Source organism: Doryrhamphus excisus, chromosome 3 (assembly GCF_030265055.1).
Source record: "Doryrhamphus excisus isolate RoL2022-K1 chromosome 3, RoL_Dexc_1.0, whole genome shotgun sequence".
Lineage (NCBI taxonomy): Eukaryota > Metazoa > Chordata > Actinopteri > Syngnathiformes > Syngnathidae > Doryrhamphus > Doryrhamphus excisus.
This window is the reverse complement of record NC_080468.1, coordinates 17091449-17115199: the sequence shown is the minus strand read 5'-3', so window position 1 is coordinate 17115199 and position 23751 is coordinate 17091449. Positions and strand designations below refer to the sequence as shown.

Below are 23751 nucleotides of genomic sequence, written 5' to 3'. Positions count from 1 at the left end.
GCACCAAAAAAATATTTCTATTTAAAAAAATTATTTTTTAAATATTCTTTTTTTTGTTAAAAACAACACAAATTATTTTTGGTTTGTATTCCAGAACAAAAAAGTTCCAAAACAATAATACCTAGATTATTTGAAAACAAAATATGGTAGTACTTATTCAGTGTTTACAATATTTTGACCTCCCCAAATGGCTTTGGTCAAAGATTGTCTATATAAGACGGATGCATCACAAAACTAGTGAAGTACTGGATGCCCACACCAGACGATCATTTCAACACATCTCCTGTAATGTGTTCCCATGCAGCAAATGTATGTCATGCTATGTTGTGGCATCAGTGACGAGAGAAAGTGGAGCTCCAGTGTCAACCAAAAGTGTGTGTCGTGAAAACTTGATCCGTCCACACAAAAGAAGGCTGCTGCGTGTGATGTGGACACGCCTGGAGGCCAAAAAGATGACTGACAAGACGCTTCTGTGCTTCCAGAATCAAAGATCAACGGTGTCATGTTCTGGTTCTTGCTAATTCAGGTGTCGCCCCGGGCCAAAGAGGTGGACTGTGTTCTGCTAGCACACCGTGTCACGCGACACCCTGACCTCTGCCGCCGGGCGTCGCTGCCCGTGATGGGCGCCATCAAACAGATCGGGCCAGCTGACTCTCTGAAGATCATGGCCAGGGGCGGCATGGCGGCGGTTGGGCTATGTTGCACCTGAGATGTGCTCACGCTGCGTAGCAGTGCTGTGAGATCACCAGGAGACATTGAACTCATCGCTGGACCGCTAACAAGCAAACATTAGCGCCATTAGCCTCCCCCCCGCCAGCAGCATTAGTAGACTACACTGCATGGAGGAGTCTTGGCAATATTGGAAGTGATACACTGGGTGTCACGTGGCTCACTAGCATTGTTTTCAGGGTGCTGGGCCACCAGCAGGGGGCGCCAGCAGCATACGTTCAGCTTCCACAGACTTGGAACATACGTATATGGGACGTTTCAGAGAATATTTCAACATCTTTCTTAATCTTAATGGAGATTTGATTTCACTTGAAGATGTTTATCTTTATAATATTTTTAATGATGTGTATTTGCCAAAAACATGGAAAATTAAAATAATAAGTTGAGATGCCTTTTCTCATTCATTGAAAAATATATAATTTTGGTTTGTGCTTCCGAAAATGTAAAAAAAATATTTTTTATAATTATCTAATACATTTTATAATTAAATAATAATATATAATTTAATTATATAATTAATAAAAATATTTTTGTTGGTTTATTTGTAGAAAACAACATTCATCCATTTTCTATGTCACTTATCCTTACTTGGGTCGCAGGGGTGCTGGAGCCTATCCCAGCTGTCTTGGGGCGAGAGGCGGGGTACACCCTGGACTGGTGGCCAGCCAATCCCAGGGCACATATAGCCAAACAACCATTCACACTCACATTCATACCTATGGACAATTTGGATTGGATGGCCAATGAAGCTAGCGTGTTTTTGGAATGTGGGAGGATGTCGGAATACCCGGAGAAAAGCCACGCATGCACGGGGAGAACATGCAAACTCCACGCAGAGATGCCCAAGCAGAGAAATCGAACCCACGTATTCCCGACCTCCTGACTGTGGGGCTACATGCTAACCACTCCACCACCGTGCACCCTAAAAACATGAAAAATGAAAAGTAAATAAATATGTCTGCGCTGTTTTTACCCAGTCATGAAAAAAATAATTAAATTTATTTATGTTTCAGAAAATCCTTACATGTGCCCCCCCCCTTTTTCATAACGGTCTCAGGAAATGCCTGTTCCATAAAGCTACCACTTTTTTCCTAATATTTACAACTGAATTCTCATAATTTTATTTTATTTTTTACTTAATATTTTTTTTCAAGGTGGCATTAATAGTTAAAAACATGAAAATAAAATGTGGAGATATATATATATATATCATTTTAGATTGTGTTATTTTTGTTTGAAAATGAAGCGCTACTATATGTTGTTGTAAAATGTCATGAAATGCTAATGCTAATGCTAACAGTTGAGCTGTTTCGCAAGGATATGTCAACGCTGCTCTGCTGTCGTGTCATAAAAGGTCACCAGAAGAGGGCGTGCAGCCCCTCCCCTCACCCGGATTGGGGGCTAAGGTGGGTGGTGGGGGGGTGGACTTGTGACCCGGGATGGTGTCCTGGCTGGAAAAGGCCGATGGTGCAGGGAGTCCATTATCGGGCCCGGAGGAAGCTGAGGATTAGAACAGCAAAGAATTTCAATAAAAGAAGTGTCTGTTTGGGGGCTGGGGAGGGGTCCCCCCCCCCCCCCGCCCCCCGCCCCATTGTCCCAGCAGTGATTGAGAGCAAGAGGAGGGGAGTGGGACGGCATTGTGTTCACAGTTCCTCAGAAGGTGCTGCTTATTAGGGGGGATGGCTGACTACAAAGTCTGTGACATGTAGTCCTCTTCTGTCCCCCCCCCGGGGCCCGGACCCCCCCCTTGTTTACGAGTGCCATGAATCCACCCCACTCAATGACAGCAACCTGCACTGCCGCACTTTGTGGGGCTTAAGTGTCCTTTAATTAGGACGCCTCTGTGTCCGGCACACACACACACACGCACACACACACGCACACACACACACACACACACACACAGTGAAGTGTTTGCTACTCTAATGAAACCAAGAGTTGTGGTCCTCTTTGTCCCCATTCTTAAAAAGTCCTGACAAAGGCTTCCATATGATCCCAAACACTTAACGGGACGGCCGCTGCTCTCATGTGACCTATGCTCGCTTTTTTAGATACACCCCCCCCTCCTGCCAGCAAGACAATAAAGCATCCAATAACTACAACAGTCACTTTTATTGCAAATGTTTTGGTCCAAAATCTAAGACAGAGTATTAGGGCCACATTGAAACTAAATTCTAATTTTTTTTTGTTTGTTTGTTAAAGGGAACCTATGATTCCTTTTCCCCTTTCTGACCAATAAATGTAGTTAGAATGTTGGAATCTGGTGTTCAAACATGCCGAAGGTTCAGATCCATGAGGTTTGAGCATTTGGAAGTGAGCCCTGAAAGAAGTTTGGGATGGCTGAAAACGCTCCGTTTCAAAAGGCGTGGTAAAAAACGCTCCTTTGTGATGTCACAGAGGGCTGACTTCCTTATATGGCCGTGGCTATGTGGTTATGGTGTGTAGCTGCTCTATGGGAATCCACTACTCAATACAAAGGGACCAAAAATGAGCACAATAGGTCCCTTTAATTTACGAGAATAAAATCATCATGTTATGAAAATAGAAAAAAAGTTTTAGTACAATTTATGAGAATAACATAGTAAATCTACAAGGTAAAAGTCCTCATAATATGAATTGTTCATTTGTGAGAGTAAAGTCATTAATTTACAAGAAAAAAAGTTGTAAATTTATGAAAAAAACTGTTGTAAATTTACAAAAATAAAATTGTAAATGTACAAGAAAAAAATCAATTAATTTAGGAGGAAAAAAAAGTCATAAATTTACAAAAATAGTAGGAAATTTCCGAAAATCAAGTGGTACATTTTCAAGAGTAAAAAAAAAAAGGCGTTACGTTACTCTGGTAAATTTATGTCCTGATATTATGATGATGTCATACGGGTGAGAGGGAAGGAAGGAAGGAAGGAAGCAAGCAAGCAAGCAAGGAAGGATTCTTCCTGCTTCAGGCAAGCTTTTATTTAGTATGGCTGCAAAACAGATTAGCATGTCTAGCCCTTCTCACTTCCGCCTTCCTGACCCCGCCCCCTCCACACGCCCAAGGCCAAAGGTCACACGAGCCCCCCCTTCTCATAGCTGTCTCAGAGAATGCCTGTTACGTAAAGTTACCAAAAGCAAAACAGCAGAAATGGAAAAAAAAACAGCTGTAATTTGACAAGCGTAGTACAGCGTAGTACATCGTAGTACAGCACAGTACAACGTAGTACAGCATAGTACAGTGGAGTACAGCGGAGTAAAGCGTAGTACAGTGTCCCCTTGCTACATCACAGATTCCCTCTTGTGTCATTTTTAAGTGTTGTGGAGAGTGTAGGTGTGTTATTGTATTTACCACTGCTACCAGTAGAGGGCGGTGTATGCTAATGTGGGAAGTTATCCATCCATCCATCCATCCATAAATCCATCCATAAATCCATCCATCCATCCATCCATTGTAATCTCTGTCAGGCTTTATTTCCCCAGAGTGGAGTCCAGTCTTGGGCTCCAATGATGACATGAAGCCATTTTTGTTGCTAAAAACGTCCCCAATGTTGATTCCAAGAGTCCCAGTGCGAGGGCGGCCATGTTGGCGCTCGCCGATATCACATTGTCATGTGATTTACGGAGCAGCATAAAAGTTCCTCTTGGCCTGCGGCGCTCCAGAAGAAGTCATGCGGACCGTAAATATTCCCAAATTGTATGGTGAAAGGGGGGGGGGGGGTATTGAAGGCAAGCATGAGGGTGTGATGTAAAAGACCTAAGTAGCTTTTAAAACGGAATTCATGGTGGGGGGCGGGGGGATGGGGGGGGGGGGGGTGGTGGATCAGGGGCCAAGTCATTTTTGGGCGGCCATTGTGCGAGGAGCTTGCAGGGCTGAAAGGAAGAGAGGCAAAGCGAGGATGCGAACACGGGAACTCGGGGGAAAGATGGCGGCGGCGTGGGGGCGCGGGGGGGGGGGGGGGGGGTGGCGGGGTGTACGTGAAAGGGAGCTGGGCGGGGCTGGGCGTGTTCGGCAAGTTTGTCGCTACAGCTCAGTGTGTGTCGATAGCCTCCTAATCCGGATTTTATTGGCTGCCTGTGTCCGGGGGTGGGGGGGTGGGATTGGGGGCGGGCGGGGGTGTCAACACATGTCCTCTTTTGTGCTAATACGCTGATTAGGCCTGAGAAAGAGACGGACCTACTTACGGCCTTTCTCAGGTCACCGTAGAAACCGGCCCAGTAGGGGACCTCATTGACACCCCCCCACACACCGAGCCCCCCCCCACGCACGCTCATTGGGAGATCTGGCTGCGTCGTTCCTGACCCCGACCGCTGGGATCCTTCCAGAAGTGTTCGCCTCCGCTCGGGAAACACGCTTCCAACGTTGTTCGGCGGCAAACCGCAGACTGACTCCCGCGCCCGCGCTCATGAATTACAACACTGTCACATTCCCGCAGGCCGCCCCCCTGGCCCCCGGGCCCCGGGAGCGTCCAAGTCCCGGCGCTGAGCTCGGCACATTTCTGATGATGTCGTAATACGCGACAATGCCGGTGATGGAAAACAGACCTGCCTCGTTGTCACATGACACATCAACACCCCCCCCCACGCCCCCCACCCCGGGGCCTGCTCCTCGGGGTCTTTGTTGTGGGCTCATAAAAGGTGGTGGTGGGGAAGTAGGGCCACTTCACTCCTGACCTCCACGCCGCTCGCCTCCTCCACGGCGAGGGTCCTCCTCCGAGGGATGGCCCCAGGTGTCGGGGGTGGTCTCGGGGTCCGGGTGGGGCAAGAGGCCAGGACAACAGCACGTTCCCACCTCCACGTCCAAAGGATTCTAATTAGTTCCCATATTTCATCCGCTTTCATCACCTCAACATGATCTCATTAAAAAGTCCTGAACCGATTCCGACCTTTGCTACTTGGAAGCTCCACTCTTCCAGGCCGGCTTCCATATGGCCGCTCTCTCGCTCGCTCTCTCTCTCTCTCCGTGTCAGGTGATCCGCCTCCATGAAAACACTCGCCTTTTTACAGCACGTGAGCGTCGCCATGATGTCGCCCGCCAGCAGCCGCTAGAAACACGTCTCCACCCGCCGCCGCCCACCCGGCCCATGGCCACCCGGCCCATGGCCACCCGGCGTGGAGCCGCCGCTGTCGTCACACGGTTCCCTAGACGACGGTGAGGCTAACGGCAACTCAATGTTTCTAAGTCTTTTTTCCCCTCTTATTATATCGACTGTTTTGGATAATAGGAATGTAAAGGTGACTATAGGGGTGTTATATCATGTCTAGAGGGCTCTAATAATGATTTAAAAAATGCACTTTAGAAGGCCGTAAACAGATTTTCCATGTCTTATTTCCTCTTTTAATGTCTACTATATTGGGTAATAAGTATAAAGGTGACTGTAGGGGTGTTATGTCATGTCGAGAGTGCTCTAATAATGTTAAAAATGTATTTAGAAAGCAATGAACAGGTTTTCTGTCTTATTTTCTCATGTTATGTCTACTATAATGGGTAATAGAAGTGTAAAGGCGACTGTAGGGATGTTATTTTATGTCTAGAGGGCTCTAATAATGATAAAAAATGCACTTTAGAAGGCCGTAAACAGATTTTCCATGTCTTATTTCTCCTACTATTTTGTATAATAGGAATGTAAAGGTGACTATAGGGGTGTTATGTCATGTCGAGAGCGCTCTAATAATGTTAAACACGTATTTAGAAGGCCATGTACACGTTTTCTGTCTTATTTTCTCATGCTACTATATTGGGTAATAGGAGTAGGAGACTGAGTAGGAGACTGTAGGGATGTTATTTTATGTCTAGAGGGCTCTAATAATGATAAAAAATGCACTTTAGAAGGCCGTAAACAGATTTTACATGTCTTATTTCCTCATTTAATGTCTACTATATTGGGTAATAAGAGTGTAAAGGTGACTATAGGGGTGTTATGCCATGTCGGGAGCGCTCTGTTTTTATTTATTTATTTTATAATTTTTTTGCTAAAAATGTCAAAAATGTATTTAGAAGGCCATGAACACGTTTTCTGTCTTATTTTCTCATGCTACTATATTGGGTAATAGAAGTGTAGAGGTGCCTGTAGGGGTGTTATTTTATGTCCCGAGGGCTTTAACAATGGTAACAACTGTATTTAGAAGGCCGTAAACATATTTTCCATGTCTTATTTCCTCTTATAATGTCTACTATATTAGGTAATAAGAGTGTAAAGGTGACTATAGGGGTGTTATTTCATGTCTAGAGGACTCTAACAATGTGAAAGTATATTTAGAAGGCGGTAAAGAGGTTTCCTATGTATGGTTTGTTTCTCATATTACGACTTCCTGCTACTCGATATTGACGATATTGCTCCAATATCGTTATTCTTGTAAAATCACCACTTTTGCCTCATTAGTTATATATTAATTATATGTCAATATTAAGTCATATTTAGAAAATTACAGTCTATTTTTTCAATTTCTGCTGTTTATTTTTGCTATTTTAACTTTCTTCATGTAAATTTAGCAACTTTATTCTTCTAACATTATAAATTTTCCCCAAATTAAAACAATTGACTTCATATTTCAAATTTATATTATCAAGTTATTGTCATAATTAACTAGGATTTCCGTTAATTTTTTTTCGATATTTGGACTTGATTGTTGTGAAATCCTGATGTTTCCGGCGTACTTTGGGCAGGCCTGCTTCCGGCCCGACGTTGACGTGTGGAATCGGTGCGGCGTTCCAACAATGCAGGACGTCTTTCTTTCCGTTTGTCACTTTGAGGTACCAGTCTCTGTCCGCCAATCAACACGCTACGCTGTGACTAGCTCCGCCCACCAAAAGCACCTTTCACAAGTTTTGACAATGAAAATGCAAAGCGGGGGCACTGCTGGGCGGGTGTGATGCGTCCTCACTTCCTGCGTGCTGGTGGTAGCTGGGGGGGGGGGGGGGGGGGGTTGGTTGATATTCAAACATTTGTCATGAATAACAAGAAGTTTGGTAGGAAGACACGGCGCTTGAACTTTCCACGCCTTCATCAAACGTCTCCTCGACGCAGCCAGCAGATCCCAATCAGCGGCGCCGTTTGATCTTCTGCGGTCTCCATGCTGATCAGTTTCCTCGCGTGTGAATCAGACCACTGCAGGCTATCCATCACAGGAGTCCCGCCCTCCGTCTACCCCCGCCCCCCTCCATGTCCCGCGGCCGCTTGCCCCTCATCCCATCACAATGACAATGGGGATGATGTAAAAAAAAAAAAAAAGTGTCGCCTTTGGGCCGCCGGAGCGCCGCATGCCTGGCCCGGCCACCGCCGCACTTTATGGCTTTATTGTGGCCCCTTTTATGTGCTCCCCCCACTGGGGCGGGCGGGCAACAATTTGGAAAATTCACTGTATTACCCCCCCCCCCCCCCCCACACACACACACACACACTCTTTTCAACTGCCGTCAGCGGGCCCGAAGAAGGCGTGCGGCGACATGCGTCCCCGTACCGATATCCGGATCAATTAGTCAGGGTGGAAGCTTCCAGAAGTTACCTTCTTCATGTGCCCCTCCCTCTTTGGCCCCTCCCTCGCTCTTTCTCTTTCCACATGACCAGGGGGTGGCGTGTGATTGACAGATGGGAAGGAATAATAATTTTTTTTTCGTAACCTAAGGCCATCTCCTGTGATTGGCTTGCCAGCTGACACCCCCCCCCCCCCATTTAATATTCAGCCTGTGGATGAGGCATCCTGAGGGAGAAAAAGTGGAGAGAGAGGAAGACATCTACCTTAGGGAGGAAAAGAAGCTCAGAGAGAGAGAGAGAGAGAAAGAGAGAGAGAGGAGGGAAGGAAGGAAGGAGAGGAGAGGAGCGTCACTCACTTTTCCTTCTCCCAGCCACCAGGACCCCCTCACACGTTCCTGGGCCGACGCGGACCGAAGGACTCTTGTCGCTTTTCGGGGTGCAGTCACAGTCGCCAATTGTTCATCGGGAAGCGGAGCCCCCAGGAGCGTCCGATCCTCCGCCAAGGCTGGCCTCATGGATTTCTACCTGCTTGGATATTTCATGTGTGTGTGGCTGTGCGGCTCGCGGGTGCTGGGGGGCTATCCCATCTGGTGGTGAGTACCAATGAAGGGGGTCCCGGGAGGCCCGCCGGTGGTTTTGGAGTTGTGACCAACTTGTTTTCAGGAAGGGGCGCAGTGCGGATGGAAGGTACTTCCTAAAAGTAAAGCGAACCTCGATCCTGTTCCTGCTGGTTGACGGGAACGTAGCGGGAATTGACATGTGGACTTTCCAGAGCGTGAGCGATGCGCTACGAGCACCACGACGCCGTCGGTAGCCCGGCGAGAGCATGCGGCCCGCTCCCAAGCGCCGGCATCGTCTTCTGCTTCCATTTAGCCGGCGGGCGGCCGCCAAGCGCTGGAGGGGCCACGGGGACCGCCGCGCACGAGCCACAAAGGGCCGGGTGCTCGGCCGGCTAACGTGACAGCGGTGTCGTGTTCGTCAAAACAATGCGTGGCGGCTCTTGACGAATTTGGCGGCGTGGCTCCAGGTGACGGCGCAGGTGAGCCGAGGAATGAAGCGGCCGGAAAAGGTGCCGGGTTTCAGAGAGGGCTCCTCCCGCCGCTCTCCGAGGGGCCGTAAATTTGGACTCCTTACGAGAGACGGCGTGTTGACAGGGGGGGGGGGGGGGCGGTCTAAGGCTCATCAAGGCGACGTCGCCCCAGGAAGAAAAAGTTCCATTTGTCCTTCCCGTCCTTCCCCGTCCGTTCCTGGCAGCATGCTCCGTTTGGGGATTTTTTTTGGGACGCTCGGCTGGATCCTTTCGGAATGTCGCACAGGCGTTTGCGGCATCACCATCACACCGCACGGCCGCCACAGGATGTTAGAATCCAATAAGCGTTATTCCCCTTAATCCTTACTTCTCATCGCAACACATACTCACTTAGTAGTACATACTAACTCTACAAAGCTAAGTAGACAGATGCTTAGGGCTAACCCTAACAAATATAAGTAGATAGATACTTAGGGCTAACCCTAACAAATATAAGTAGATAGATACTTAGGATTAACCCTAACAAATATAAGTAGATAGATACTTAGGGCTAACCCTAACAAATATAAGTAGATGGATACTTAGGATTAACCCTAACAAATATACGTAGATAGATGCTTAGGGCTAACCCTAACAAATATAAGTAGATAGATACTTAGGATTAACCCTAACAAATATAAGTAGATAGATACTTAGGGTTAACCCTAACAAATATAAGTAGATCGATACTTAGGATTAACCCTAACAAATATAAGTAGATAGATACTTAGGGTTAACCCCAACAAATATACGTAAGTAGATAGATACTTAGGGTTAACCCTAACAAATATAAGTAGATAGGTACTAGGATTAACCCTAACAAATATAAGTAGATAGGTACTAGGATTAACCCTAAGTATCTACCTACATTATTGGCATAAAATGGTTGACACCAGTATGGGATATATCGATAAAAAGCCAATGTCGAGGGTAGAGTAGGGTAGGGTAGAATAGGGTAGGGTAGGGTAGGGTAGGATAGGGTAGGGTAGGGTAGGATAGGGTAGAATAGGGTAGGGTAGAATAGGGTAGAATAGGGTAGGGTTAGACCTAATCCTAATCTCTAGGGTTAGGGTTAGGATTAGGTCTAATCCAAGAGTTAGAGTTAGAGTAACCGTAGAGTTAGGGTAGAGATTCCTAATCCTAATCTTAGAGATTAGGTAGTAGTAGTAGTATTATACTACTACTATGGTAGTAGTAGTAGTAGTAGTAGTATTAGTACTATTCATATTATAATTAGTAGTAGTAGTATTATTAGTATGATTAGTATTAGTACTATTGGTTTTATTATTAGTGGTAGCATTATTATTATTATCATCATTAGTAGTAGTAGTAGTATGATTAGTATTAGTACTATTGGCATTATTATTATTATTATTATTATTATTATTATTATTATTAGTAGTAGTAGTAGTAGTAGTAGTAGTATGATTAGTATTAGTACTATTGGCATTATTATTATTATTATTATTATTATTATTATTATTATTATTAGTAGTAGTAGTAGTAGTAGTAGTAGTAGTAGTAGTAGTAGTAGTAGTAGTAGTAGTAGTAGTAGTAGTAGTAGTAGTAGTACTATTAATATTAGTATTAGTAGTAGTATTATTAGTATGATTAGTATTAGTACTATTGGCATTATTATTATTATTATTATTATTATTATTAGTAGTAGTAGTAGCAGTAGTAGCAGTAGTAGTAGTTGTAGTAGTAGTATTAATATTATTATTAGTAGTAGCAGTATTATTAGTATGATTAGTATTAGTACTATTGGCATTATTATTATCATTATTATTATTATTAGTAGTAGTAGTAGTAGTCGTACTATTAATATTATTATTATTAGTAGTATTATTAGTAGTATGATTAGTATTTTTACTATTGGCATTATTATTAGTACTAGTAGTAGTATTATTATAATGAATATTATTATTATTATTACGGTCCCTACTTTCTGGCGTTCACATCAGAGGGTCCTTCAGGAAAGACCTGAGGAGGTTGACCAAAGCGTCCAGTCTGCACACACACCTCTCCAGCGTGACCCCCCAGCAGCTTAACTGGAGCTCTAGAGTCCATCTCCGGGTCTCAGGAATGTCATTATCTGACAGCCCCCCCCCCCCCCCCCCCCCATCCTGAATCAGGGCTTGGATGGTTAGCGAAGGGATCACTTTAAATGATTCCCACTGTGAGAGGATCAAGGATGTCGGGCTGTTATTCCCCAGCCGCAAAAAGGGGGGAAGCGCGGGGGGGGTGAGGACTGAGTCTGGTGGGTGCTCGGGCCGCAGGTGGACTTCCTGTCCGGTGTAGACCTGAGCCAGGTGAGCTCCGTAGGAGAGTGGCGTTTCAAAGCAGTCCTAATCTGGGCCACCATCAAAGCCCAGGCAGCGAGCTCACGTAGGAAATGACAAAGCGACCCCCCCCCTCGAGCGCCCCCTCCCCCCATAGCCATGCATGGCTATTAGTGGCGGTAAAAGACAGGCCGGGCCAGTTCCTCAAAGGGGAACCTTCTGCGGCCGCAGGCAAGGAGCTCATTAGGACCAGCACGCACACACATCATAGTTAAGGTCTTCATTAGCTGCTCCTCTCGCCTGCTGGACACCTTCGTTATTGGGGAGACCAAAGGGGTCAATGCACCGATCACACCTGGTCACACCTGATCACACCTGATCGCACCTGATCACACCTGATCACACCTGATCACACCTGTGCAGCCTCTGGCACCCCCAGGCTCAATGACCCGGTCAAAGTACGCTAGGTATCTGACATAGCCGTTAGCCGTCTTCAACAACCAAACACAAGATGAGGACCGGGGGCCTCAGAGCACAGCTCCACCCCCCACCAACCCCCCCGGACACGCCCACATTTGACCATGAACGGTCCATGCACGTACCTCATGAACGCTGCGGCCATATTTAATCAGCCTTGGTTGCATTCGTCTGGCTTGGCTTCTTCTTCTCCGAGATGAAGAAGTGGATCTTCACCCAAACGGAGGTGGACATCTTAGTTGGAGATCTGGAGTCCATAGAAACATCAGATATGGGGGACATAGCGTTAGCATAACAAGAGGAAGACTCGCGAGTCTGCAGTCAACAGAAGTAAAACATTGTGGGCGGTTGGGGGGGGGGGTCAAGGCACACCTTTCTATTTTTCATCAGCATGTTTGTACATTTGAGATCATATAAGATCACATAAAGCAGTTTCATTTTTGCTCTCCAAAAGGTCGGCCCGTTATGTGTATTCTTAGCGCCCTCTTTTTACCTCTTTGAATATCTTTAGAACGCACAGAAAAGAAAATGTATCACATTAGGATTAAGAATGATTCCAAAATAAGTACTCATGAAAACCAAAATGGAATTTAGTAAAATACTCTTATCATGCTACTGTAACAGCTAAATACACTACTCAGAAATATTAGTATTAGTCGTAGTATTATCATGCTGCTGTCATCGATAAATAACCCACTGAGAAATATTAGTATTATTAGTATTATTAGTAGTATTAGTAGTATTATTATGCTGCTGCCATAGATGACAAATATTAGTATTATTAGTAGTATTATTATTATGCTGCTGTCATAGATGAGAAATATTTGTATTATTTGTAGTATTACTATTATTATGCTGCTGTCATAGATAAATAACCCACTGAGAAATATTAGTATTATTAGTAGTATTATCATGCTGCTGTCATAGATGAGAAATATTTGTATTATTAGTAGTATTATTATCCTGCTGCTGTCATAGATGAGAAATATTTGTATTATTAGTAGTATTATGATGGTGCTGTCATAGATGAGAAATATTAGTATTATTAGTAGTATTATGATGGTGCTGCCATAGATAAATAACCCACTGAGAAATATTCCAACATGGCGACCAGAACCGGTTCCAGGACCCAGACTCAAACACAGGCAGCCATGAAGTCCCAGCGTAGCCAGTAAAGTAGCCCCCCAGGAGGGTTGGTAGATGGGCGGTAGATCACAATAGATTGCTTGGTAGATGATCAACATTCATACTTCAAATGGTTTTGGAAAAGGATGTGGGGGCCCTGATGACTGGTTTTATTCTGGGCCCCTAAATGACCAAACGGGCCCTTGGTTGTCATGAACACTTGGCAGCTCTCGAACTCTTGTGGCAGGTCCACCCCAAGACCTTGCGAGTTCAGAGACCGGAGACCAGACACCTTTGTTGTTTGGAGACTTTAGGACCGTACCGGGACCGCGTCTGACCGGGAATCCAACCTCGTGTTCCGCCGACGTCATCCGTCGACATCCATTTCTACATCCGCTCTCCGTGTCCGTCGTCCCGCTGCAGGTTCACAAGTTTACACGGTGTTCAGTCTCCACTCGTGTGACTGCAGGGCCTCCTTGTCCCGACGCCGCACTCTCTGCGCGGCAGGAACGGGGGCGGGTAGAAACCCTCCCGACAGGTTGGAACATTCGTCAGTGGTCCCGTCATTTTTTTTTATCAGATCAGCCAGGAGCTCTTGGACTACAAATCAAGAAGAAGTTCCTCCACCGGGAGAGGTCCCATCCTGGAGCGGAGCCGCCAACCATCCGTGGCCCACTTTGCGTCTTTGCAGCGTCTTCGGCGAGGGATTTGAAAACAAAAACAACGCGCGGCTGCGCCTCCTTTCAGGAACACGGCGGCCTGCGGGCAACTCTGACAACACGCTCAGGCATCCACCCATGGAGGTAAACAGCAGGAGGACCGGGGTTCAATCCAAGTCGGACTCCCAGAAGTCACATGAGAACAACAGCTAGCATCTGCTAGCGTGACAAATTCATGAGATGAGTGGCGAAGCGACTCGTGGATGTGAAACGTTGACGTCATTCCAGGCAAGAGGTCACGTGCTCCTGAGGAGATCGCTCCCGAGATAGCCACTTCCTGTTTGCAGGATTATTCTTGCAGTGGTCTTCTTGCCCCAGGGGGGTTTCAGACTGGGGCTGCTTTGTCTGCCCTGCAGCCTTTCCATAAAGTCTCCACAAAGTTTGTTACCTTCAGACATCCAGAGCTTCAAGATGTTCTTGTCGCCCGGCGAGGAACTGATGTTCAGAATCCAAAAGGGGGTCAAGGTCGGGTCCTAAGTAGGCAGAATTAGGTTGGACCCGGCCTCATCATCCACGCTCTGTGGCCTCGATGCTCTAAGAAGCAGATCTCCGGCCTCTGGAAGCATGGCTTCTAGTTGGGAAGTCCTGTAATTCCGACCTCGGCAAAGCTTCAGGGCTTTTGGGATGAAAGGAGCCCCGGAATACTTTCATGATGCTGTCCCACGTTTACGGATGGAGGGTGTACTCTAGCAGCAGGTTTCATGTCTCACCGTCATACTTTCACACGGGGCCACTTCAGCTACAGAGAACCCCCCCGCATACCCCCCCGGGCCATGAGAGGCCCCACGCGGGACTTGCCGGGGCACGCACCTGCCAAAGCCAGCAGTTGGCCGCCGCTGCCGCTCTTTGTCCCGGCGCCTGCAGCGGATGCCCCCGTCTGGCTGCCTCTCTGGAGGTCTGCCGGCTCGCCGCTCCGGTCGGGACTTGTTGCTCGCAGCTTCCCAGAAGCCGGGGCGGGCGGATTGAGCGTGGCGCGCATGAGGCCGTCGTGTGCATGACTCCGCGCGCGCACGGCCCCCTCGGGGGCTTGACACTCATTAGCGCCTGGCTAAGAAGGCAACCCCACGGATCAGGGGGCCGTCATCTGAGCGCCCAACCGGAGCGCCGACTGTTGCGTCTCGACATCCGCTTGGGCGTATCCCGCTCTCAGATTAATGGGTGGCCACGCCGGGGGCCGGGGGGCCGTCTAATCAAAGTACTGAGTCAGCAGACACGCTGAAGTCAGGAACACAACAAACACGGTTAGCTAACACCAATGCTGCGCTACACAAAACCATTAGCCAAGCTCTTATTTCCTGTAAAGCAGGCGGCCATGCTAATGCTAATGCTAATGCTAGCCTCCTAGTGATGTGATCAGGCGAGAGAAAGAATCATGTTGCTTTGAAGTCCTAGACGGCCATTCTTGACTCCTGCTGATTGGCTGGCACCATGCTGAGGGTGAGGGCGGGGCGGGGGGGGGGGGGGGGGTCCTGAACTCATCAGCTGATCACTGTCCAGCGCCGCCATCCTTTGTGTTTACCGCCACCAGAACGAAGCGTCATGGATGCTAACTTTCAAATCAAAGCGCATGCTTGAGTCACGAGGTCGTTCGTGACGGGCGTTCTACGTGTTAAAACACAAGACGCCACCCACGTCCTGTTCGCCGTGCACTTTGAAAGCAATTAAAATGCAGCACCTGAGTGGCGCCCGAAAAACCTCCGGCACCACGAACCCAACACGTGTCGATTCATCAGCATCTCCACGGGAACCATTCCAACGCGGCGCTGACGCATGTCAGATGTTCGACACGCCCAGATTAATCTTAGATTCACTCCTGGGCAAAATGTCAACACCAGGTGGAAACGGCACAGTGGATTTTAAGGAGGATCTGAGTCCAGATCCACGATACACAAGGAAGAAACGGGATCGAGACAACTGGGAATGGGAACGCCGCAACTTAGAAAGGAACGCTACACCTGCCGGTAACTTATTTAAAGTCCCAAACACAAACACAGCAGCAGGCGAGGCATGGTCAACGTGTGTGTGGTGAAGCTAGCTGCTAGCCGGCTAGTAGCTTCCCGGGGTTGGGGTGAGGCGAGGTGTCACTACGCCAGTAATGTAGTTCTTGGGCGTAACAATGTTAATACGACTAATAATAATAATAATAATAATGGAGCTTGGCTGCATCTATTTTAGCTGTTTTTATATCTTTAGAATCGAGAAAGACGTGTGTGGTCACGTCTCACATCAGGATTGTGGCTGATCAGCAATATTCCAAATTCCTTGAAATAGTCAAAGCTGTTTTTTTTTTATCTCACTCCATGTCTTCTGTTTGTGTTTTGAAGCTCTACTTAGAACCTTCTTAAGATCCAGCAGTGCAAAAAGGCGCTCGTGCCATTTTAATATTGCTAACATATGGCAAAGTCGCTAACATCTGCCCAGCATAGACGCAAGCGCGAGGGAGGACTTCCTGCAAGATGTGAGAGCGTGTCTGTGGGAATTTGAGTGGTGATGCTCCATGTGGGGAGTAATGGCGTTATTGTTTTCTGGCCAAGCTTAATCTAATCTAAATCTAAAAAATTTTGACATCCATAGAGCCCTCTAGACATGAAATAACACCCCTATAGTCACCTTTACACCCCTATCACCCAATACAGCAGACATAATAAGACAGAATATGACATGTTAGACATACAAAACCTGTTTATGACTTTCTAAATAGTTTTTTTAAACATTATTAGAGCCCTCCAGACATGAAATAACACCCCTATGGTCACCTTTACACTCCTATCACCCAGTACAGTAGACACAATAAGACAAAACAGGACATGTTAGGCATCGAAAACCTGTTTATGACTTTCTAAATCGTTTTTCAACATTATTAGAGCCCCCCAGACATGAAATAACACCCCTATGGTCACCTTTACACTCCTATCACCCAATACAGTAGACATAATAAGACAGAATATGACATGTTAGGCATAGAAAACCTGTTTATGACTTTCTAAATAGTTTTTTAACATTATTAGAGCCCTCCAGACATGACATAACACCCCTATAGTCACCTTTACACATCTATTACCCAATACAGTAGACATAATAAGACAGAATATGACATATTAGGCATAGAAAACCTGTTTATGACTTTCTAAATAGTTTTTTTAAACATTATTAGAGCCCTCTAGACATGAAATAACACCCCTATGGTCACCTTTACACTCCTATCACCCAATACAGTAGACACAATAAGACAAAATAGGACATTAGGCATAGAAAACCTGTTTATGACTTTCTAAATAGTTTTTTTTTTACATTATTAGAGCCCTCCAGACATGACATAACACCCCTATAATCACCTTTACACATCTATCACCCAATACAGTAGACATAATAAGACAGAATATGACATATTAGGCATAGAAAACCTGTTTATGACTTTCTAAATAGTTTTTTTAAACATTATTAGAGCCCTCCAGACATGAAATAACACCCCTATAGTCACCTTTACACTTCTATCACCCAATACAGTAGACATAATAAGACAGAATAGGACATGTTAGGCATAGAAAACCTGTTCATGACTTTCTAAATAGTTTTTTTAAACATTATTAGAGCCCTCCAGACATGACATAACACCCCTATAGTCACCTTTACACTTCTATCACCCAATACAGTAGACATAATAAGACAGAATATGACATGTTAGGCATAGAAAACCTGTTTATGACTTTCTAAATAGTTTTTTTTAAACATTATTAGAGCCCTCCAGACATGAAATAACACCCCTATGGTCACCTTTACACTTCTATCACCCAATACAGTAGACACAATAAGACAAAATAGGACATGTTAGCCATTTATGATCATATACGAAAGAGGCCTGGGTCGCATTTGGCAAAAATGGGAATTGTACCGTTTACTCCTGCGTGAGAAAATCAGATACAGGTCACATGGACATGACTCAGGCTTGCCTTACTGGTCTTATTTCACATGTAGCATATCTGCTAGTAATGGCGCTAAACATTTAGTACGAAGTCATGAGAAATGTTCTCCTATTCCATGTGGAAGTGGTACGTTTTTTGGCATCTTGAGTTTAGAGGAAATAAATGTGAGGCTATCTGGTTAGCCCCTGTAGCATATCCAGAGAATAATAGCGTGTAAAGGTGACTATAGGGGTGTTAGGTGTTGTCTACAGGGCTTTAATAAAGTCTTGACTTGTCATGACTTGAGACTTGACTTGAACTTGGGTTTAAACCCTGGCTTCCTCCCACCTCTGATGACAACTCATTAAGTCATTTATGAAGGTGTGATTCTGCTACTGCCATGACTCATCCTTGTCTTAGTTTTGGGGGGGCGTGTCAGGACCATAGTCCCACCTCTGACTGATTGATTGATTAGCAACCAACTGATAGAGCAAACAGGAAGTACACAAAGAGGACTCACTGTGAATCGCCGTGCTGTCAGAGTGGCATGAGTCCCCTCCGGTGGGGCAGGTATCCATCCAGAGAGGCCGCCCATCCCCGGGCAGGTCACCATCACCAGGATTGTGGGAAGTTCAAGGGGGCACCAAAAGTATAAGAATACACCGCTGGCGTCCCTCGCTTCAACAAAAGGAAGTAAAACACAAATACAAGGCAGAAGAAACGTTGTACTTGTGAATGTAGTATTCTACATTGGCCACTAGGTGCCACTAGAGGTTGAAATGATACCACACAGTAATAACACGGCTATGTTGGGGCCATAAACATTACTTGTTGTTCACCTGATGCTAAGCAGGGAACATGAGCAGAAGTCTTATTTACATCTTAAATGTCTTGGTGACTCTTATTATGTCTACTATATTGGGTAATATGAGTGTAAAGCTGACTATAGGGGTGTTATTTCATGTCTAGAGGGCTCTATGGATGTCAACAATTGTATTTAGAATGTTGTAAACAGGTTTTCTATGTCTTATTTTCTCTTATTATGTCTACTACATTGGGTGATAGGAGTGTAAAGGAGTGTAAAGCTGACTATAGGGGTGTTATTTAATGTCTAGAGAGCTCTATAGATGTCAAAAATTGTATTTAGAATGTTGTAAACAGGTTTTCTATGTCTTATTTTCTCTTATTATGTCTACTACATTGGGTGATAGGAGTGTAAAGGAGTGTAAAGCTGACTATAGGGGTGTTATTTCATGTCTAGAGAGCTCTATGGATGTCAAAAAATGTATTTAGAATGTTGTAAACAGGTTTTCTATGTCTTATTTTCTCTTATTAGGTCTACTACGTTGGGTAATAGGACTGTAAGGCTGACTATAGGGGTGTTATTTCATGTCTAGGGGGCTCTATGGATGTCAAAAATTGTATTTAGAATGTTGTAAACAGGTTTTCTATGTCTTATTTTCTCTTATTATGTCTACTACATTGGGTAATAGGAGTGTAAAGGAGTGTAAAGCTGACTATAGGGGTGTTATTTCATGTCTAGAGGGCTCTATGGATGTCAAAAATTGTATTTAGAATGTTGTAAACAGGTTTTCTATGTCTTATTTTCTCTTATTAGGTCTACTGCATTGGGTAATATGAGTGTAAAGCTGACTATAGGGGTGTTACTTCATGTCTAGAGAGCTCTATGGATGTCAAAAAAATTATTTAGAATGTTGTAAACAGGTTTTCTTTGTCTTATTTTTTCTTATTAGGTCTACTCCATTGGGTAATAGGAGTGTACAGCTGACTATAGGGGTGTTATTTCATGTCTAGAGAGCTCTATGGATGTCAAAAATTGTATTTAGAATGTTGTAAACAGGTTTTCTTTATCTTATTTTCTCTTATTAGGTCTACTCCATTGGGTAATATGAGTGTAACGCTGACTATAGGGGTGTTATTTAATGTCTAGAGAGCTCTATGGATGTCAAAAATTGTATTTAGAATGTTGTAAACAGGTTTTCTATGTCTTATTTTCTCTCATTATGTCTACTCCATTGGGTAATAGGAGTGTAGAGCTGACTATAGGGGTGCTATTTCATGTCTAGAGGGCTCTAATAATGTTACAAACTGTATATAGAAAATTATGTGTAGAAAGTCTTCAATGCTATATTGAAATTCAGTTTTTATGAATTAACTGTGATAAACGAGGGACTGGTTTAAGTCAAGTCTTGGATGTTGGAATGACTTCATTCTCATTTCCAACGAACAACAACGACAGTACAAAAACCCCGACGCAATGTTACTACTGGGCGGTTTGAGTCACTTTTGGACTTGGAACTGTTGCATATCTTCCAGATCGAGTGTCAGCTATTGTGAGCTGGGATGTGAGACGCCGCGTTGAAAAGATGTTCTAGTTCTCCACATTCCCGAGATGCTCAATGACGTTGTCGCCCTGCAGGTCCCTGGCCCTGGGGCAGCAGTACTCGTCTCTGGGCTCCCAACCCATCCTGTGCGGCTCCATCCCGGGCCTGGTGCCCAAGCAGCTGCGCTTCTGCCGCAACTACATCGAGATCATGCCCAGTGTGGCCGAGGGCGTCAAGCTGGGGATCCAGGAGTGCCAGCACCAGTTCCGGGGGCGCCGATGGAACTGCACAACCATCAAAGACAACCTGGCCATCTTTGGCCCGGTGCTGGATAAAGGTACGGCGTCTTTGCATCATTCCGGGATGACTAAGGAGTGCGGCGGGTTCAGGAAGGCCATTGCAAGCCGTTACAAAACCTCCACATGTAGCTTTGAACAGTTTGAAGCCCGAGGCCAAGAGCGGCTGCCAAAAGACTAACTAGGGCAATTACAATAATAGACACCTTTCCTGGCTGCAGCACAGCGCAAGCAGCGACGCATTCCGCTTCCGTACGCACCGCAGCCTGTTCCCCCGACCTGCATACAGCGGGCGGCGGTCAGCGCGGCCGACCGACGGAAACACTGCACGCATTCATCAGGTGGATCCCTGCGGAATACTAATTGTTCCGCCTTGCTCGCGCGTTGTTGTGAAGGTAGACGTTTGTGGAAAAAGAATGGCCAGCGTGTCTCCGGCCCGTGAATGCGAGCGGTCCAAGCGCCTCCGTCAAATCAAAAGGAGAGAGGAGGCCAAATGAGATTACAGGCAATAGAAAAGGGCTGGGGGGGGGGGGGCTCCGCTCAACCCCTACTGTGCATGAAGGCCGCTACGCGCCTCACAGAGTCCGGCTCCCACGGACGTACCATTCACACGCCCTTTTGACTCCCGGCATGAACAGGCTGAAAGGGGAGCGCTCCCGACCTGGCCCGGGCGTGCACTTTGGAACGGGGAGGCCAAAACCAGGGGCCACGCTGCCACCGAGCATCGGACAGCGCCGATGCCCGCAGGAAGTGGGGTTTCGGATCAGGGAGGTGGAAAGAAAGGGGTGTGGGGGGGGGGGGGGGGGGGGGGATGAGGGGCGCTTGGTTAAGAAAGTGTAGGGAATGCCAGCTCTGGGCAGAGAGGGGCGGTGGCGGCGCCAGTCGCTGGGCCCTTTGTGCGGCTAACGCAGCGTGACGCAAGGGAAACAATGGCGGATTGATGGGCCCAGCAGGTAGCAGCAGCAGCAGGGCTAGCCTTGGCGAGAAGCCGCCGCTCCGGGGCTCTCTCGCCGAGGGGAACCCGACTCGGCTTCGACCGGGATGGCGGACGACGGCCTCGGGGTGCGTGCCGCCCTGTCACGTTAGCAGGAGCTAAAATGGTTCTGTTGACGGACAGCCACGTCATGCTAGGTATAAGACCCGGGAAAGAAAGAGCAGGATCATCTCGGCTCTCTGTGGGCACCCGTGGGCACCCGTGTGTGTTTCCATTTGTCCAAGAGCCGGCGGCGCGTCACAGCCGAGGCACAACAAGTGTGCTCCGATTGGAAAACAATGGTGTCCGCTTACATAATAAGCCGTGGCCTTCAAAGGGGGCGTCAGCTCATCCCACGGTTCAGGACAGGAACGGGTCGTTGTGCTGCTAGGTTTCACCTGAAGGCCTTGGGCACTCCACGGGGATGGGTAGGGACGGGGGCGGAGGGGGATGACAACATTCCTGAAACACTATCCAGATGCAAAGCAGCACACCTCAGGGATGACGGGAGGTCATGAGATCCCAGTGAGCGCTAGGCCCCCCTGACACCGCCACAAAGGACTGATGTCACTGGGCTTTTCCCAGGAGTCGGCACGCATGCAGCAGGAACCAAAGTGTTTATGGTTGGATACCGTGAAGGAAAGGGCGGCTGACCAGGTGTTTTAAACTCCAGACTAACTCTGGATCGCCGGTTTTGGTTTAACTGAGCGCCGTGTCTGTCACTTTAAGAGGAGGACTTTGAAAAGCGGCGTCGGGATGTTGGCACTTCGCTCTTGACCATGTTTAACACGATTGACACACTCTTTCCCTCCCCCGCCTGTTTGCCGCTTGGCCCCCGTCTCCCTCAGCAACCAGAGAGTCGGCGTTTGTCCACGCCATCGCTTCAGCCGGCGTCGCCTTCGCCGTCACGCGCTCCTGCGCCGAGGGGACGTCCACCATGTGCGGCTGCGACTCCCACCACAAGGGACCCCCCGGGGAGGGATGGAAATGGGGCGGCTGCAGCGAGGACGCCGAATTCGGCGTGCTGGTGTCCAGGGAGTTTGCAGACGCCCGGGAGAACCGACCGGACGCCCGTTCGGCCATGAACCGGCACAACAACGAAGCGGGACGCACGGTAAAGTTTTTTCAAATATGTCATACTAGTGGACCCCCTGAAGTCGGGTCAAACGGCCCCCATCAATGAATCAGTCAGTGGTTGGACTGACTTCATTCGTCCGCCCTTTCCCTCCCCTTAAAACCGAGCGTCAAGGAAGTAAGGTAGTACTCGGATTCAGGCCCTTTCCTGTTCCCGGTGCACAAAGCCGGGTCCAAGGTGGCTCGGCACCCGGCTTTCATGTCATAATTAACTAATTAACGAGTCATTCATGTGGAGTGTTCCCTTTGAGGTGAAACACCAACACACACCCTGCCAAATTCCGCAAAATTCCCTGACTGTCAAATAAGGTGCGTGACTCCAGGGAAAGGAGTTAACAGATCCCGGCGGCATCCCAGCCTGCGGGGTCGTCTCCTGGCCACCTGGATGCTGCCGTGTTTGGGCCCGGGGGCACCGCCAGCCGCCTGCGTGATGTCACATGTCCATCCCCGACGTGCTGATGCGATGAGGTGGTTTTGGGGGCTAAATATAGATGTTGAATGAAAGCGAGACAAAGGTGGGACTCGCCCGGGGCGGGCGGCTCACAAAGAGAATTAGCAGCTGCGCCTAGAAATCTCCTTTCCGGGTTTCATCAGCAGATTCTCCTTTGAGTGAATCCGCCGATGAAACTTTTGTCCGCGGTGTCAAGTATGCGCCCCCCCACCCCCCGGCTTTGGAATGTTTTTATCTGGGATTCCATCTCCGCCCCAGGGAAAGAATCACTGACGTTTTCCCCGTGTGTCTCTCAGACCATCCTGGACCACATGCACCTGCGCTGCAAATGTCACGGCCTGTCCGGCAGCTGCGAGGTGAAGACCTGCTGGTGGGCCCAGCCCGACTTCCGCATGCTGGGCGACTACCTGAAAGACAAGTACGACAGCGCCTCCGAGATGGTGGTGGAGAAGCACCGGGAGTCTCGCGGCTGGGTGGAGACCCTGCGAGTCAAGTACGCCTTCTTCAAGCACCCCACCGAGCGGGACCTGGTCTACTACGAGGGCTCGCCTAATTTCTGCGAGCCCAACCAGGAGACGGGCTCCTTCGGCACGCAGGACCGCGCCTGCAACGTGTCGTCGCACGGCATCGAGGGCTGCGACCTGCTGTGCTGCGGCCGCGGACACAACACCCGGACTGAGAAGCGCAAGGAGAAGTGTCACTGCATCTTCCACTGGTGCTGCTACGTCAGCTGTCAGGAGTGCGTACGCGTCTACGACGTGCACACGTGCAAGTGAGGGGGGCGGGGGGGCGTTCGAACAC

At 47.4% G+C, this 23751-nt stretch overlaps 1 protein-coding gene and 1 long non-coding RNA gene across 2 annotated transcripts; one reads left to right on the top strand and one right to left on the bottom strand.

Moving 5' to 3' along the window:
- Window positions 1-1943: 1943 nt before the first annotated feature.
- LOC131125318 (uncharacterized) lies at window positions 1944-13204 on the bottom strand. The gene is made up of 3 exons (XR_009129009.1): window positions 13093-13204; window positions 12131-12252; window positions 1944-2229 (listed from the first exon to the last, which is right to left on the bottom strand). It is a non-coding gene; the product is annotated as an uncharacterized LOC131125318 (long non-coding RNA).
- On the top strand, window positions 8561-23726 carry wnt3 (wingless-type MMTV integration site family, member 3). The gene is made up of 4 exons (XM_058066750.1): window positions 8561-8770; window positions 20192-20433; window positions 22214-22479; window positions 23247-23726. Exons 1-4 carry the CDS (start codon window positions 8691-8693, stop codon window positions 23724-23726), a joined length of 1068 nt encoding a protein of 355 aa, XP_057922733.1. The 5' UTR covers window positions 8561-8690.
- Window positions 23727-23751: the final 25 nt, after the last annotated feature.

Bases quoted from the DNA above. Each gene is read 5' to 3' on its own strand.
- wnt3 (XM_058066750.1), top strand. From the start codon at position 8,691: ATGGATTTCTACCTGCTTGGATATTTCATGTGTGTGTGGCTGTGCGGC. The intron at 20,434-22,213 runs GTACGGCGTCTT...CGTCTCCCTCAG, and splicing joins TGGCCCGGTGCTGGATAAAG to CAACCAGAGAGTCGGCGTTT. The intron at 22,480-23,246 runs GTAAAGTTTTTT...TGTGTCTCTCAG, and splicing joins ACAACGAAGCGGGACGCACG to ACCATCCTGGACCACATGCA.